The sequence below is a fragment of the Saimiri boliviensis genome, chromosome 4 (assembly GCF_048565385.1).
Source record: "Saimiri boliviensis isolate mSaiBol1 chromosome 4, mSaiBol1.pri, whole genome shotgun sequence".
NCBI lineage: Eukaryota > Metazoa > Chordata > Mammalia > Primates > Cebidae > Saimiri > Saimiri boliviensis.
In genome coordinates, this window is record NC_133452.1 from 143,704,052 (window position 1) to 143,719,294 (window position 15,243).

General features: G+C 41.5%; 1 protein-coding gene across 2 annotated transcripts in view; it reads right to left on the reverse strand.

Moving 5' to 3' along the window:
• LYRM4 (LYR motif containing 4) overlaps positions 1-15,243 on the reverse strand; it is a 155,410-nt gene that overhangs the window by 105,132 nt on the left and 35,035 nt on the right. Inside the window, exons 1-2 of one of the 2 annotated variants that reach the window (XM_074398408.1) lie at positions 14,207-14,694; positions 6,050-6,170 (exon numbers count right to left, since the gene is read on the reverse strand). In XM_074398408.1, the coding sequence (XP_074254509.1) occupies positions 6,050-6,170; positions 14,207-14,304 (219 nt within the window). In that variant the 5' untranslated portion in view covers positions 14,305-14,694. Of the gene's footprint in view, positions 1-6,049; positions 6,171-14,206; positions 14,695-15,243 lie in introns of those variants that run through there. The other variant, XM_003927381.4, reaches the window with a different exon arrangement.

Consider the following 15,243-nt stretch of genomic DNA (forward strand, 5'->3'; position numbering starts at 1 on the left):
TATGGCTGAATAATATTATATTGTAAGTATATACTATATCTTGTTTATCCATTCATTGTTGATGGACATTTGGACTGCTTCTACCTTCTGACTATTGTGAACAGCATATAATTATTTTCATGTATCTTAAATGCCCCCAATGATAGAGATTGACTTCCCTTTATTCCACTAAAACAGTAGCCACGTAAATTTTAGAAATTCTCCCAAACTATCAAATATTAATAGTACATAAGTTAAATGCATACAAGTAGAGAGATACAGAGTGCACTATCTCTTTTCTCATAAAGGCTCAAACATATTTACTTTTTCTCAGGCTGCTGCAAAAGGATGAGGCCCATGGATAAAATATCACTTTCATTCAAGTTTTGACCACTATCTAGGGCACTGGAGCAGATATTGCAGTGACTGACAATGAGAGAGGGCCTGGCCATGATTCACTAGCTTCTAATTTCACAACAGCACATTCAGACTGAACCATATAATAACAAATAAAAGTAAAAACAAGTATGGTTTCAGAGACTCAACTACCACTACCTCAACAGCAATAAATTCAGCAAATTACTTGCCTTAGTGATCTACAAAAGGAAAAATAAAGTCTAAGCTAAGAAACATAAAAATGCTTCATCTCACACATATTAATAAAAATGCGGGCTACCTGTAATATTAACCCCTTCCAGTGATCTTTAATGGCTGTACATAGTATCTGCTCTTAATCTCTTACAAATGCAGGTTCTTAAATCTGAGTGTAATACATCTACTATCTGAGTTGTTTAACTAAAAACGCACTAGCTTAAGAACAGCTGCTGTGGTAGAAACGAGTGAGTCCTGAAGAGCTGATGGGAAGATGGGTATGACTCCAAAACCCTACCATAATCTAGAATTAAAACACATCCAGTTTATCTTCGTACTGCACAATTACGTACTATAGTGACGATATATTTTTTCATCCGCTTACTTTGGTTACAGATACACCTTGCTTTGCTGGATGCAGTCCTGACTTCAATAGATAACGTATCTTAGGAACCTCTTGTCTTTTGTAGGTTAACTAAACATTATTTGGATGCAAATTTAGTGCTAACCCCACTAGCCTACCTAAGGTAGTGGCTGGGAACCTCTCAATACAGAATAGCTCTTCCTTTCCTAGAGATCATGGATTCACCTGGGTAACCACACTATGCAAGACATCCTCTCTCCAAACAACCCCTCACCTTGTAAACAACTCCTGTTACCCAGCTTTGCTGTTATATGAGAACCTACAAGAACTGAAAGGTTGCTTTGCTGTAACTCATGCTGATTGCATCATATAGCTGTAAAAGTAACCAAACTTTGCACTTATATTAGCTCAAATCAGGTTTCAAGGAAGAGTTGATACACATTTAGAATTTTGCTGAATATTCCTGAAATCATTATCTTAATTCATGTGTTCAGGGGAATCTCATTAGAATCCAGAAATCCAGTTCTGGCAACTTCTCCGATGCTGCATTCCCATTCCTGTTTCCCATTCCCAACATTCTTTTACTTTGTCTTCTGTAGACATGCGCTATAACAAAGATTTTAACTCTATTTCAAAATGCTTAGAAAATACTTTCTCCTTGGCGAACACTAAATTTCTAAATTTCTAAATTTCACAGTTGTTTAAAAACCAAAGGGGTGCAGCAGCAAACTGCAGAGCTGCAATAAGCCAGGGAAGTTTACTGACAGTCATTCTAACTAATGCCTTACAAATAGGGTCCAGAAGGAGTATCTTTATTTAGAATAGCAAAATGGAGCAAAGTACAAAGACAAAAGCAACATCTGGCTGACTTTTTTGATCACGTTTCTGATGGGAAACACCTAAGAATCCTTGTTAATTGTCTAGCGTAGAAATCCTTTGGTGCTTCTTTGCTGCCCAGACTGTTTGGGAGCTATCTGCCCAATCCTACAAACCACTCAGTTTTCTCCATTCTTTCCTGCTCCAGCTTGTCTGGACATAAAAGACCTCCCAAACCTTTCTGATCTCACCTGGGAGGCAGAAAGGGAAGTTAGGTTGAGTGGGGGTAGCCCAGAACTTGCTTTCAGCAGACAGGGAGAACCTGGAAGAACTTTAAGGCTCAGCTGGCTTCACAGAATCATCTTATAGGGAAATCATGGCAGTGTATCAAAAGGTAGAAGAATGTCTCTGCTAATTTTGGGATATGAGATGATGCATGAAGTTGGAAAGAGATTCGAGACTGACAGACTGGATGGTAATTTTCCAGGGGAGACGTGGTCCAAGAATGTCAAGGAAAGAACAAGTGTATGTCTGGCTTCTACTGAGTGGGCCATCATCAGGGAAAAAGCGCAAAAGAAAGCTGACTTGCTTATTGTGAAAGAAAAACAACCTGCCACTTCTTGAAATGAGAGTAATCCTTAGGAGCTGTTTGAAGGCCATTAAGAAATGCTGATGTATCTGTAATTCCTCAGGGTTATCACAATGAAGACTAAATATCTTGCACATTAAGGATATAAAGGAAGAACGAATGGCATCTGAGGAGAGTTGAAGTGGTCCTCAAATAACATGGGAACAAAATGGGAGGATGACTTAAGAGTATGTTTATCTTTCAGCTTCTACTGACTCAGGAGCCCCTGTCCTTGAACTTCTGAGTTCGCTCTAAGGAGCTAGAAGACCTGAGCTCATGCCTGGCCATGTGGTCTTAGACAAGGTTTTCAGCTTTCCTGCACCTCGGTTTCTCTATCCAGAAAAACAGATCATTTTGGTCCAGAAATTTCTTTTAAAAACTGCAAAACTTACTAGAGTTATGGGAGGTGGGGAGGAGGGTATCATAAGCAGACTCACGTGACTACAGAAGCTGCCCTCTGAAGAATGAGAGGAAAGCAGGAAAGCAGGTTAGTGTTGTGGGTGGAGGATTTCAGTGTGAGCACCGCCTTTACGGTGTGCATGTCTGGCAGCTGGAAAAGTGGCTGTGGGCTTCCTCATTGGTGGAAAGGTGAAGCTGGGATCCACGTGCACCTGGGTGGGTGGGGCTTGGAGTCCAAATCATCATGTGGAAGAGAGACTTGATTGAAGAGTATCATAACTCAATGAGGGTAATATGTCATGATCTCCACCAGATTTCCATATTCCTGTCATGGTTCATTCCTTCAGGAGGTAGACTGCGGGTGGCCAACAAGACACCCTGATTTTGGTGGTGTAGACTCTGTGACTGAGGTGTGTGATCTCAGGGAACATACTTCAGGCATTTATCTGGTCAGTGAAAACTTATTAAGAGCCAGGATATTCTAGATCCTGTGGATAGGAACAGCAAGCATTTGCATAACATTTACTGTATGCTAGCATTAATCCAGGGGCTTTGCATATGTTAATGTACTTGATCCTCACTACAACCAAAGAAGTAGGACTTACTTTCATCTGAGTTTGCATTAGGCACTGAGAGGTTAACTGTCTTGCTCAGCGTCACATAACTAGCCAGCTGAGTCAGGACATAAACACAGGCAGGCTGGCTTCAGAGTCCATGCTCGTCCCCACCCAGTGAAGATGATGAATGTGATAGGAGACATCCCTGTCCTCATGGTCCCTGTTGTCTTGCAAAAGAGGGATAAAATAGACAAGGCCACAAGTAATGTCATAGTAGGTACTGCTAAGTGATGTCAGGAAAACTAAGGCCGGGCAGGAGAGAGAGTCTGTTTTAGATAGTGTGGTTCCAGGACGGCCTCCTTCTGAGCACAGGCCTGGGTGGAAGGGGAAGGAAGCTACAGGAACGTTTGGAGGGACTCCTCCAGGCACAGTGTGCACAGACACTGAGATGGGAGCAAGAAGTTCATGGAAATGGTAAGAGTGAGGGAAAGGAGAGCAATGGAGGGCCTCTTGGGACTTCAGATCGGCTTCAGGTTTTATGTTAGGGTGCCATGAGGCAAGAGCCTGGAACGGGTTGAGCAGGGCAGCGGCTCCATCTTTCTTTTGAAAAAGATCACTGTGGTGGTGGTGTGTGGAAAACAAGCCATGTGTGGGGTGGAGTGGGGCTGGGGGCACCTGGAGGACAGGTTAGAAGGCTACCACAGGAGCCAGTACAGAGGACGGTGTGTAAGAATACAGACTCTCCACCATGCTGTAGGCTGTTAGTCCAAAGGCAACTAATGCCAGCTTGCAGCCAGATGGCTTGGGGGGCCACTATGCCTTATACCTTAACTATGGTAAAGGCTGCATGTGGATTCAGGAAGAGTCTTGACATGAAAGGGAAGTGAGCAGAAACTTCCCAGCTGCTGACGTCTAACTGGTCCTCTGAAGGGATGCCAACGCTTTCATCCTTGAAGTGGTGACAGCATGCTGTTCTGCAAGGTCGCTGTGGAAGCCCTGGCCCCACAGTGGGTTTCCTCCATCAGGAAGGTGCAGTGGCCAGGCTGCCCTGGGGAGGGCGCCCTTGCCCCGTACATGCCATGCTCCAAGAGTGCCCTGGCGGTAGACTCACTGGTAAGTCAGAGGGCTGGTTTAGTCTTGTTTTTATTTTTTATTTTGAAAGGGTAGTTTGAGCATTTCAAACCAAGAAGTGACATAGACAATTAGATATAGCGGAAGAAATGATGGCACAGATTATTTACAGACCCCTTTTCTAAGCAGTTTGTACTCTGTACAATTTTACGCTAAAGATAAAACTTGTTTTGCCAACCTCTACGCAGAGAAAGTGCCAAAGAACAAAATCTTTCTGAGTTTATGCAAAATAAGAACTCGGGCTGCTGCTGCTGCTTCTATGCTCCACTGCTAAAAGATCTCATAAAATTCCACTACTGGTGACTGGAAATGTCATTGTTCTTGAGTTTTCAAAATGTTGACTCACATAAATGCCACTCTCAAAGCATATGCAAATGTGCAGATCAGTTTCTTTTCTGAGTACCCTACTATCCTCATGGCTTTAGTTAGAGATCATTTCTGAGGCCTGAGTGTGGCAGTTATTCTATTACTAGATAGCTGTAGAACTCAAGGATGGTTATGAAAATCCGAAATGCTATTCTAGAAAGAGCTGTTACATTATGTAGGCAATGTAACAGGATCTTTAATCTTGAAATAAACTGCCAATTATAGTTTCAAATATTGCTTCTCTTTTGAATTCTGTTTATAGGCAAGGATGAAGAAGGGTCACGGAAAGATTATTGTCTGATTTAATGTCAGCCAAGTCGCCATCTCCCAATGATGCTAAAGAAGTCCTTTCAAAAAAGTACAGCATAACTTACAAAAACGGTAAAGGGCTTCCCCCTCCACACTTTATAAACACATTTCCTGCAAGTAAAAGAAACACGAATAGAAGCAGAAATGGAGTTTATTGCGTGATTGCTGCTAAGTCAAAGACAAACAGTGAAAAGGGTGTTTTTTAGAGAGCGAGAAAATCCATCAGTGGAAGGTGACTTTAACCTCTGATGTTCTAATTACTCTTGTGGATGTATCAGACCATCCGGGAGACCCTGCCCCAGCACATGCTCCACCCACCTCATGAGAATGAGAAAAGCAAGCACAAGTCAAGGTGATCCCTGGCACTTCCACAAAATGAAAACTAAAACACCCTCCAGAGTCCTTTATTGCGGTCAGCACCCAAGCAGCTGTACTTTACACCATCTGCACCTACAGATACCCCTCCCACGTGGCAACGTAATTCAGGTTCACCACCCACAATGGTGTCTTCAAGAAAAGGGCAACATTCTGTTTATCCCAAATTATGATTCAAAATACTAGGAAAAAGAGAATATATTTATACTCTGAAATATATCCAAGTACACATGTGCAGTACATCTTACGAAAACTTAGCTTTCAAAAAAAGTAATGCAGAAGTTTCTCATACTTGAAGCCTCAGCTTTCCAGAAGAATATACTCCCTGGAAATTCTGGAAAGCTGGTATTTTAAGTTCAACTTGAATTTGAAAACATGAGAGTTCACCTTTCCATGTCTGTATTAGTACAAGGAACAGTTTCACGAGGCTACTCTGTAAATCACCAACACCGAAAGTGCTGCTGTCTAATCAAGGGGGATATGTCAAAGTTTAAAGCTCTTAATGAAAAACAGTACATCACTGAACCATCTTACCTGTCGACGAATTATTTCAAGGTCTCTCTTGGCTTTATTCATCAGGGTTTGAATTTCTACAGGATCCTTTACATTTTTATTTTCTCTGAAGGCATCTCTTATCCTCCTGACAGCATACGTTCTAAATGAATTCAGAGGAAAAAAAAAAAAGAAAGAAAAGGTGTCAGTGTGTCTGAGGCTATGCTTTTAAATGAATTTAAAAGCTTGTTCTTCAGAATTAACTGTCTAATCTTCCCCTATGGATAATCCACTTTGATCTTTGCTCATGGGGCAGGCCAATCCATTAACACTCTGGGATGACTAAGCAAACAGATTTAGGAAAATAAATCTACTTTCAGCAAGTCACATGCAAATGGCAAACTGCTACTGAAATATTCCTTAGATTACTGGTTCTTTAGCTTTATGTGCATCTGACTTGACTCTATTAACATGGATAATTGAACCTTCAATGTACGGGGACAAATCAAGAATTCAGAGGTTAGCTGCAATGAAAGACCCTGTCTCGAAAAGAAAAGAAAAGAAAAGAATTCAGAGGTTAAATGACGACCACATTTGCATGTACTCAGATAGTGACCTATGCTTTCCAATTCCTGTTCCATCTTCTGGCTCTCACTTCCCTTTCTGTGGTCCACGTTAGGATGCCACCACAATTGAAACTGTGAAATTAGGCCGACAAGCTTTTTTCCCCACCATCTTGAAAGTGCACACACCTACCACTCACCCCCAACCAGACAGATCACCTGCAGTACAGGACAGCAGTTCCAGAGCAAGGTTTGCAGATCAGACAGGCTTGGGTTTGTAGCCTTGCTCCAGCTCCTACTGCCTGTGTGAACTTGGGCAAGCTTCTTAACATAAGGCCATGTCTCCTCATCTTTCAAAAAGGCATAATACTGCTAAGTGCTGCTAGGAGGATTAGGCTTTATAATGTATGTCTGGAATTTGGCCCAAAGCCTGTTATATGGAAAGACTCAATAAATGAAAGCTATTCTTAACACTTGCTATGCCTTAATGCAATTAGCATTCCCTGTCCTCACGCCGTAGCTTTGCCTTCGTCCTGCACCCTTACAGTCACACCATAGTGTGTTTACAGAAGGTAGAGTGGTCTGGATAATTAGCCACAACAGACAACTCAGCAGTCCTTAGACATACTCCCACACTCAGATGGCTATTGCCTAACTCTATGTCTACTCCAGATTGAAAGGCACAAGACTAAGGAGAAGCAGACTGAGCCACACACGTGAGATACCGTTTTCTCTATTTCTTTTTTTTCCTTTTTAGAGATGGGGTGTCCCTCCATTGCCCAGGCTGAAAAACAGTGGCATGATCATAGCTCACTGCAATCTCAACCTCCTGGCTCAAGTGTTCCTCCCGCCTCAGCCTCCACAGTGGCTAGGATTACAGGCACCCACCACCATGCCTGGCTAATAAAAAGAAATTTTTGGAAGGGATGGGGACTTGCTGTGTTGCTCAGGCTGGTCTTAAACTCCTGGGCTCAAGCTATCCTCCCGCCTCAGCCTCTCAAGTAGCTAGGATTACAAGCACAAGCCACACTGCCTGGCTCTCTAGTCTTCTTACTGATCACAAACTGCTCTGCTTTTAACTTTGAACACCAGTTAAAGAATCCATGTGATGCTTAGCAATAGAAGAATGGAAATACAGGCAAAGAAATGAGAGGAGGGGAATATCAATTTCCTTGGGAGTAGCGGGGAGGGGTTATTGGGAGATTGTATAACTTACAGGGAAGCCTTATTTTAGAAAGGACAAATTTTGCTTTAGATAAACTTTTCTAAAGTAAAAAGGCAGTTTACATTAAAAAATTCAAATGTCAGGTCTATTTGCATTTAAAAAGCAAGAGTAAAACTAAATCTTTAACATTAGGAATCATGAAGGAGAAAGGAAGAGTTTAGAAACTAGTACTTTCAGAATGTAAGACATTGCTGAGACTTTGATCTTAACCCTCTGTGAACCAGCTGGAGTTATTTCAGAGGAGCTGTTGAGTGCTCAGTATCAATCTTAAAGGGCTGTAGTGATTAGGCATGGAATCCATATACTAGCAGCTGCTAGATAACAGGGGCTCATTCACTTCTAAAGGGATATGGGAGGATTTTACAAATAGAATACATCAGATACAGCCTCTCCTCAGGTGCAGCTGCTAATCTAACAAGATTTTAGACAGCAACTAGGTAAATTAACAGCAATTTCTGGCACACTTCCTTGCACAGCCTAATGGCTATTTATATAACACAGTATCACTGTTCTTCTTGACACCCACACATTCCTCCAAAGCAATTTCTTTTTTGGCAGTGATGGCAGCAAAGAGAGGACAAAATAATTTAATTCTAATATTTGTTCCATATGCAAAATTGGCTTATAACATGAATTTACCTCCAGGAATTATCTATTAATTTTTCATTTGGGATGCTGCATAGGCTTTTTGGAAAAACCAAACGGGCAATAACAAGTCATCACTAAACTCATTTTTCTAAAAGCTAGTAACTAGCTTAGAACAGCTAGAAAAAAAAAAAGGAGTACTGCTTGGAATGTAAAGACCTAAGGTCTTCCAAACTTTAAGGAAACAAGAAAATATCTTAAAACACTCAACAGTTTATATCAACTGAGTTCAAGGTCCAGCGTCAGAATATTCTGCTATGTATTCTTGTTTGTCTTCCCAGCTCTCCAAAGTCCTTACCTAAAGAAAAGATGCTCTGGATCTTGGAATTAAATGTGTCTAAAGCAATCAAGAGTCACAGTTCAAATTTCTGATGCACTTTCGAGATGAATGCTTTCTTGCTCTCTCTGCCCCACTTAAAGCACCAAGTGTTATTCTTTGCCCTAAGGGAAAATATTTCACTGGCTCAGCATCACAAAACTACCACTGCATGAACATTTTATTTCTTAGTTGTAAGAATTCTTATTTGAAATGATCACAGTTCTGTGAACGTCATCACAAATCTGGGTGAATCTTCAAATCTGTTGGGAGAGGGTTAACCACCAATTATTTCAATCCTAGCCCTGCACTGGTTTTTACTTTTTATTTATTTTAATTTTTTTTATTTTTTGCACATTCTGGCTATCAGCCTCTTAACCATATCACTGAGCAAGAACATTTCAAAGAAAAATTTGCAGATGCTGCAGTAAAAATGGCAGCCAGCTGCTACATAATGCCTTGCATTAGAATGATCCTAATAAGTCTGATGCTGTCTGAAATAAGACATGAAAAACTAACACAGAAAGGGCAACAGAACCAAATACAAGGAAGCAGCCTGCATCCACAGAAACAGTGAGGTGATGATGCTCTCACACACACTGCTCTCTCCACCCTCCTGAAGCCTGGCAGTTTCTTGGTGCTTCTTTGCACAAGAGATTCCCATTTGGCTTTCCTCCTCCACCCCAACCTTTGTTCTTCATTCTGTCATTAGATCTCAAGTTCTCACAGGTTCTTTCCAAGGATTATACGCCTTTCTGAGATTCCTCCACTCACTCCAATTTCCCAGCTGCACAGCAGCACAGCAGGCTGTAACGAAAGCTCTTTGGTACTTGAGGTTCTGGTTTACTCAATCCGCTCCCAGAAACACCAAATGCAGCCATAATCACAGGCTCTGAGCACTTGCTGGCTCCGATCAGCTTTAGCATCCAACGTGTGATATGGAAACCAGCTAATGGAATGCCTTTCATTTCTGTCATCTTCACCAGCATCTCAAGTGCTGGTTTCTCTGTCTATCCATCCTACAAACACATCTGTGCCTTTTCTTGCTCTTCTTCAACTTTAACTCAAGTGTTCTAAGAACATTAAAAGCTCAATACTTTCTACTGGCCTCTGTGGGGCAAACTCTCATTTACTTCCAACGACTTGGAAGGACACATCCTGTGCAAGAGAAAGCTGCTAGATTCTAGCATGTCCCCATATTCCACAGGACTCAGAGGAGGATGCTGGTGTATTCTGGGAGCCTGCTGTTGCTTCAAGATCTCTGATTCACCCTTATGCATCTTTGAGGCCATGCCATCTGACAATACTGTGTTGCATGCCTCCATGACACTGTTACTCGTTAATTTCTGGAGGTCAAGTTTTCACATTCAAGTCTTTTTTTTTTTTTTGAGATGGAGTTTCGCTCTTGTTACCCAGGCTGGAGTGCAATGGCGCGATCTCGGCTCACCGCAACCTCCGCCTCCTGGGTTCAGGCAATTCTCCTGCCTCAGCCTCCTGAGTAGCTGGGATTACAGGCACGTTCCACCATGCCCAGCTAATTTTTTGTATTTTTTAGTAGAGACGGGGTTTCACCATGTTGACCAGGATGGTCTCGATCTCTTGACCTCGTGATCCACCCACCTCGGCCTCCCAAAGTGCTGGGATTACAGGCTTGAGCCACCGCGCCCGGCCCACATTCAAGTCTTAATGTCTAAAGAGGAGTCAGTGTAATACACAGACCACCAGTTTTAGGTTTATTATTTTAGAGACAGGGTTTCACTGTCACTCAGGCTGAAGTGCAATGGTGCTATTATAGCTCTTTGTAGCCTCAAACTCCTGGGCTCAAGCGATCCTTCCACCTCGCCCTCCCAAGTTGCTGGGATACAGGGGCATGCCACCATGCCATGCTAATTTTTATTTTGTAGAAACAGGGTGTCACTATGCTGCCCAGACTGGTCTCAAACTCTTGACTTCCAGTGCTCCTCTTGCCTTGGCCTCTCAAAAGGGCTGGGATTATAGATTTGAGCCACTGTGTCTGGCCTAGCCACTCCTCCCTAGGCTCCCTTGCGGGCTCATCTCATTCTGCATTCTCTAGGGCACGTATGTGAACCTCTTTTCTTATTCATAAGATCTCTGCCAGCAATTGCATCTGTCAAAGGTTTTAACTATCATATAGGTGCCACTGGCTACCAATATTTTTCTAGTCTAGACCTTCCTTCTGAGGTCCAAATTCACATACTCAAATTCACATACTTTTGGACTTGTCAACTAAAATACAGATGCTTCCAGTGAACACATTCGAAACTAGAGTGCCCATGAGGACCAATATTTCCTTTCTCAGGTAGGAGAATCTTCATGCAGCCAAGCCAACTGCCCAAGTCAAATACTTCAAGACTCATCCTAAATTCTTTCCTTTCCCAGAATTCTCCATATGCAATCAATCACAAATCCTCCAATTTCAACTTTCCACATCCCTTCTGAATCACCTTCTACTTCTCCAACTCCTCAGCCCCAATCTTGGTTCAGGCTCTTCTCTCTCAAAGTAATTTAACAGCCTTAGGGTTATGGTGTGTGTATGTGTGTGGTGTATAATAAAATGGTTCACGACGCCTATGGAGAGGAAGCTCGAGGATCATTTGAAGGTCACATGCACTCTGGGTAGATAAAGAGTGAAGAAGGGCAGAAAGCTTCTTTCTGATAATGTGAGCTCCTAGTACAATGTAAACCCCACATAATAGGAACTTTAATCTTTCTTGCTCATCACTGTATGTGTCTGGCACAGAGAATAAATGTTTAATGAAAAAATGAACTTATCAAAATATCATCAGCAATACCAAAAATATCCTCAAGAAAAATACCAATAATCAATAATGAAAACAAAATGAAACAATGAAAAAAGGGTTTGCAGCAAAAAGATGAAAACAAATTCTGGAAGGCAATGATTGCAAAATTCACAATTAGAATTCATTCAAGGAATACATACTAAATGCCTACTATACAAGCACTATGCCAGGAGCTGGGAATACAGTGGAGAATAACAAGGGTAATGGTCTCAGGTTCAGTGGGTGGAGATCTGTACATGAAGAGATGAATTAAGAAAGAGAAGCCATTCAAAGTGAACACAAAGGGCCCACGGGGACTGGCTGGACGTAATGGAGTGGTCCTTCTCTTGAATGGGGTGGTGTTTTCAAAGGTCTTATGTGGGTCAAGTCATTGAACTGTACAGTGAAAATAGATGCACTTTATTGCATGTAAATTATTCCTCAGTAAGTTGACTATTAAATTTTAAAAATATATAGAAGTATTTCATTTGCCCACTTTTAAGAAGAGCAAAATAAGAAAACACGAAAGATTAGAATGCTAGAGAATATGTACATGGCTGAAAGAAGCAATAATACTGAATTAAAGAAATCAGAAGACAAACTAGGAATTCAAATCTAAAGCATAGAAAAATTAAATACGGTGGTGAGAAATACGTATCAAAAAATTAACCTTCAGAATAGGGCAAAGGTGTATAACTTATGAATAATAAGTGTGAACAAACTGAACTGCCTAGGTAATTAAATTTATAATGGAGGAAAATGTCCCAGAAGTGATTATGAAAAATTAAGAAGACTCATCATTGAGATTTAACAACCAGAAAACAATGCCAAGATATTTACTTATAAAACCCTGGACTCCAAGGTTAGACAAAGAATATTCTAAGGGCAAAGAAAGAACTTTAAGCAGGTAACATTGAATGGAATATAGGTAAGTACATCCTTAGATACCATACCTATTTTCAAGTCCTCAAAGAAAAGGGCTGCTTTCCATAAAAAATGATGAGTTCGTGTCCTTTGTAGGGACATGGATGAATCTGGAAACCATCATTCTCAGCAAATTGACACAAGAACAGAAAATGGAACACCCCATGTTTCTCACTCATAGGTGGGTGTTGAACAATGAGAACACATGGACACAGGGAGGGGAGCATCACACACTGGGGTCTTTTTGGGGGTGCCAAGGGAGGGACAGTGGGGGGTGGGGAGGTCGGGGAGGGATAACATGGGGAGAAATGCCAGATGTAGGTGACAGGGGGATAGAGGCAGCAAACCACATTGCCATGTGTGTACCTATGCAACAATCCTGCATGGTCTGCACATGTACCCCAGAACCTAAAGTACAATTTAAAAAAAAGAAGGAAAGAAAGGGCTGCTTTCCACAGTAATTTGCATTGCTGCTTTGATGGTACAATAGGATAACAAAATTATTCTCCTCAATTTTGTTGGGAAAAGTAGCAAAGGAGAAAGGACTTACAGAGTGCCTATGTAAATTGGTTATGAGTAACATATAAACAAGGAATAATAAACTGTGGAAGGCCGTAGAAGGCCTCTGAGAAGAAAGGCCTCTCCATGTCTCATGTTCTGGCACAGGGTGACCTTGGCTCTGTTACCATAAACATTGTGCTCAATGACGTAAAACCCTTTCGTAGCACTATGATACAATCAGACTTGTAGGCTCCTTGTAAGGTCCGTGTTCCACCAGCTGTACATAGATAATAAGCTAAAGATAACCACATGTTCTTGTTTTGTGAAACTCCCAAACTGCCACTGTTGTCAATCCTTAGAATGACACACCAGTTCCGGCTCACTGATTCACTCCACCATCACCCTCTCCCCACCATGACTCCACCCCTACCCTGTAGATCAAACTGATTGTAACCAATGGTGTAGGTGATCAGAGTTTGGGGCCTTTACTGTCTCCTCCAAAGTAATGAGAGATGGCCCCCTCATCCCACTATCTCTATCTGTCTTTTTCTCATTCCTTTGTCGCCACCAAACACGGGGTACCCACGGGTGATGTAGGGCTGGTTCCCTACAAATTTATGATACACATACCATGCACAGAATAGTGTACTAAGTACCTGATACATATTTATCTCATTTAATCCTTACAAACTACAACTCAGATTTAAAAAAAGTAGGCCAAGATCACGTCTCGTAAGTGGCAGAGCTGACGCTAGAGGCTGTGATTTTGAACCCTAGGCTATTCCTCCTCCACAGGTGGATAAGCCATATCCAATCTTTGTTAAGTACTTGGTATAAAGCCGAGTGGTTGTCCATTTGAAGAGGCATTAAAAAAATTGTCTCTGGCATCGCAAAGCTTAAAAAGATCATTTTACCTTTCAACTCTGCTTCAAGTGTTCCTACAAATAGTTCAGTGTCTTAAGAAAAGACAAGTGGATGAGAGCATTTCAAGGGAATGAGCTATTAATAAAAGCACTAACAGTAAGTGAAATAACTAAGTTTAATTGTTTTAAAAACGAGAGCAACCAATGGAGGCTCATGGAGCAGAAAGTGAAATCATCATGAGAAAGCCCATTTTTGAGATCAAAGCTTCTGGATTTTTGGACAGTTGTAAATAAAACCTATGGCACACTTCCTTGTTTAAAATTCCCTAGTGGTTTTCCATTATCTTGAGATAACAGTCACCTGCACTGGCGTGGATGGCCTATGGGACTCCCCAGATTCCTGCTCATCTCTCCCACTCCATCTATCAGCTTCCAGAAAGGACCACCAACTCCAGCCATCCTAAAAGCTTTGCAGTCTCCCTGGTTTTCTCTTCCGTAGTTCTGCTATTTCTCCACACATGGAGCATCCTTCTCCAGCTGGATTCTTGGCTAACTCCTATTCATCTTTAAAGACCTAAGCCAATTAGAAACAAATATGACAATATTAATATCCTTAGCATATAAATAATGCATATAAATTAAGTAGAGGCTGGGCGTGGTGGCTCATGCCTGTAATTCCAGCACTTTGGGAGGCTGAGGCAAGTGGATCACCTGAGGTCGGGAGTTAGAGACCAGCCTGACCAACATGGAGAAACTCCATCTCTAACAAACACATACAAAATTAGCCGGGCATGGTAGCACATGCCTGTAATCCCAGCTACTTGGGAGGCTGAGGCAGGAGAATCACTTGAACTGGGGAGGCGGAGGTTGCAGTGAGCTGAGATCATACAACTGCACTCCAGCCTGGGCAACAAGAGTGAAACTCCATCTCAATAAAAAAAAAAAAAAAAAAAAAAAAAAAAAAAAAAAAAAAAAATCAGTCTCCCTCTTATTTCTGTCTCTTAAACAACCAGTTCTCTCTAGATGCTATAGTTGGCAGTTTCTTATACAGCTTTCTGGAGGCATCAGAGTCATATGAAAATCTATGTGTACTTCTTTTTTTTCCTTCACAAACAGTAGCATTCTCAACATACTGCAGACCTTTAATTTTTAAATTAAAATCTATCTTAGTGATCATTTGATAATAACACAAATAAAGGTGACTCAGTTTTAAAAATGGTTGTATACTATTCATTGTACAGATGAACCAGAATTCATTTAGGTAGTGCTTTCTAATGGATGTTTTGGTTGTCTCCAATTGCACTACTAGAAACAAGGCTGTAATCAGCATCCTTGCTTACAGTAGCATCATGGGCATGTCTCTTTGTCGGATGGATTCTCTAAAGTGAAACTGATAGG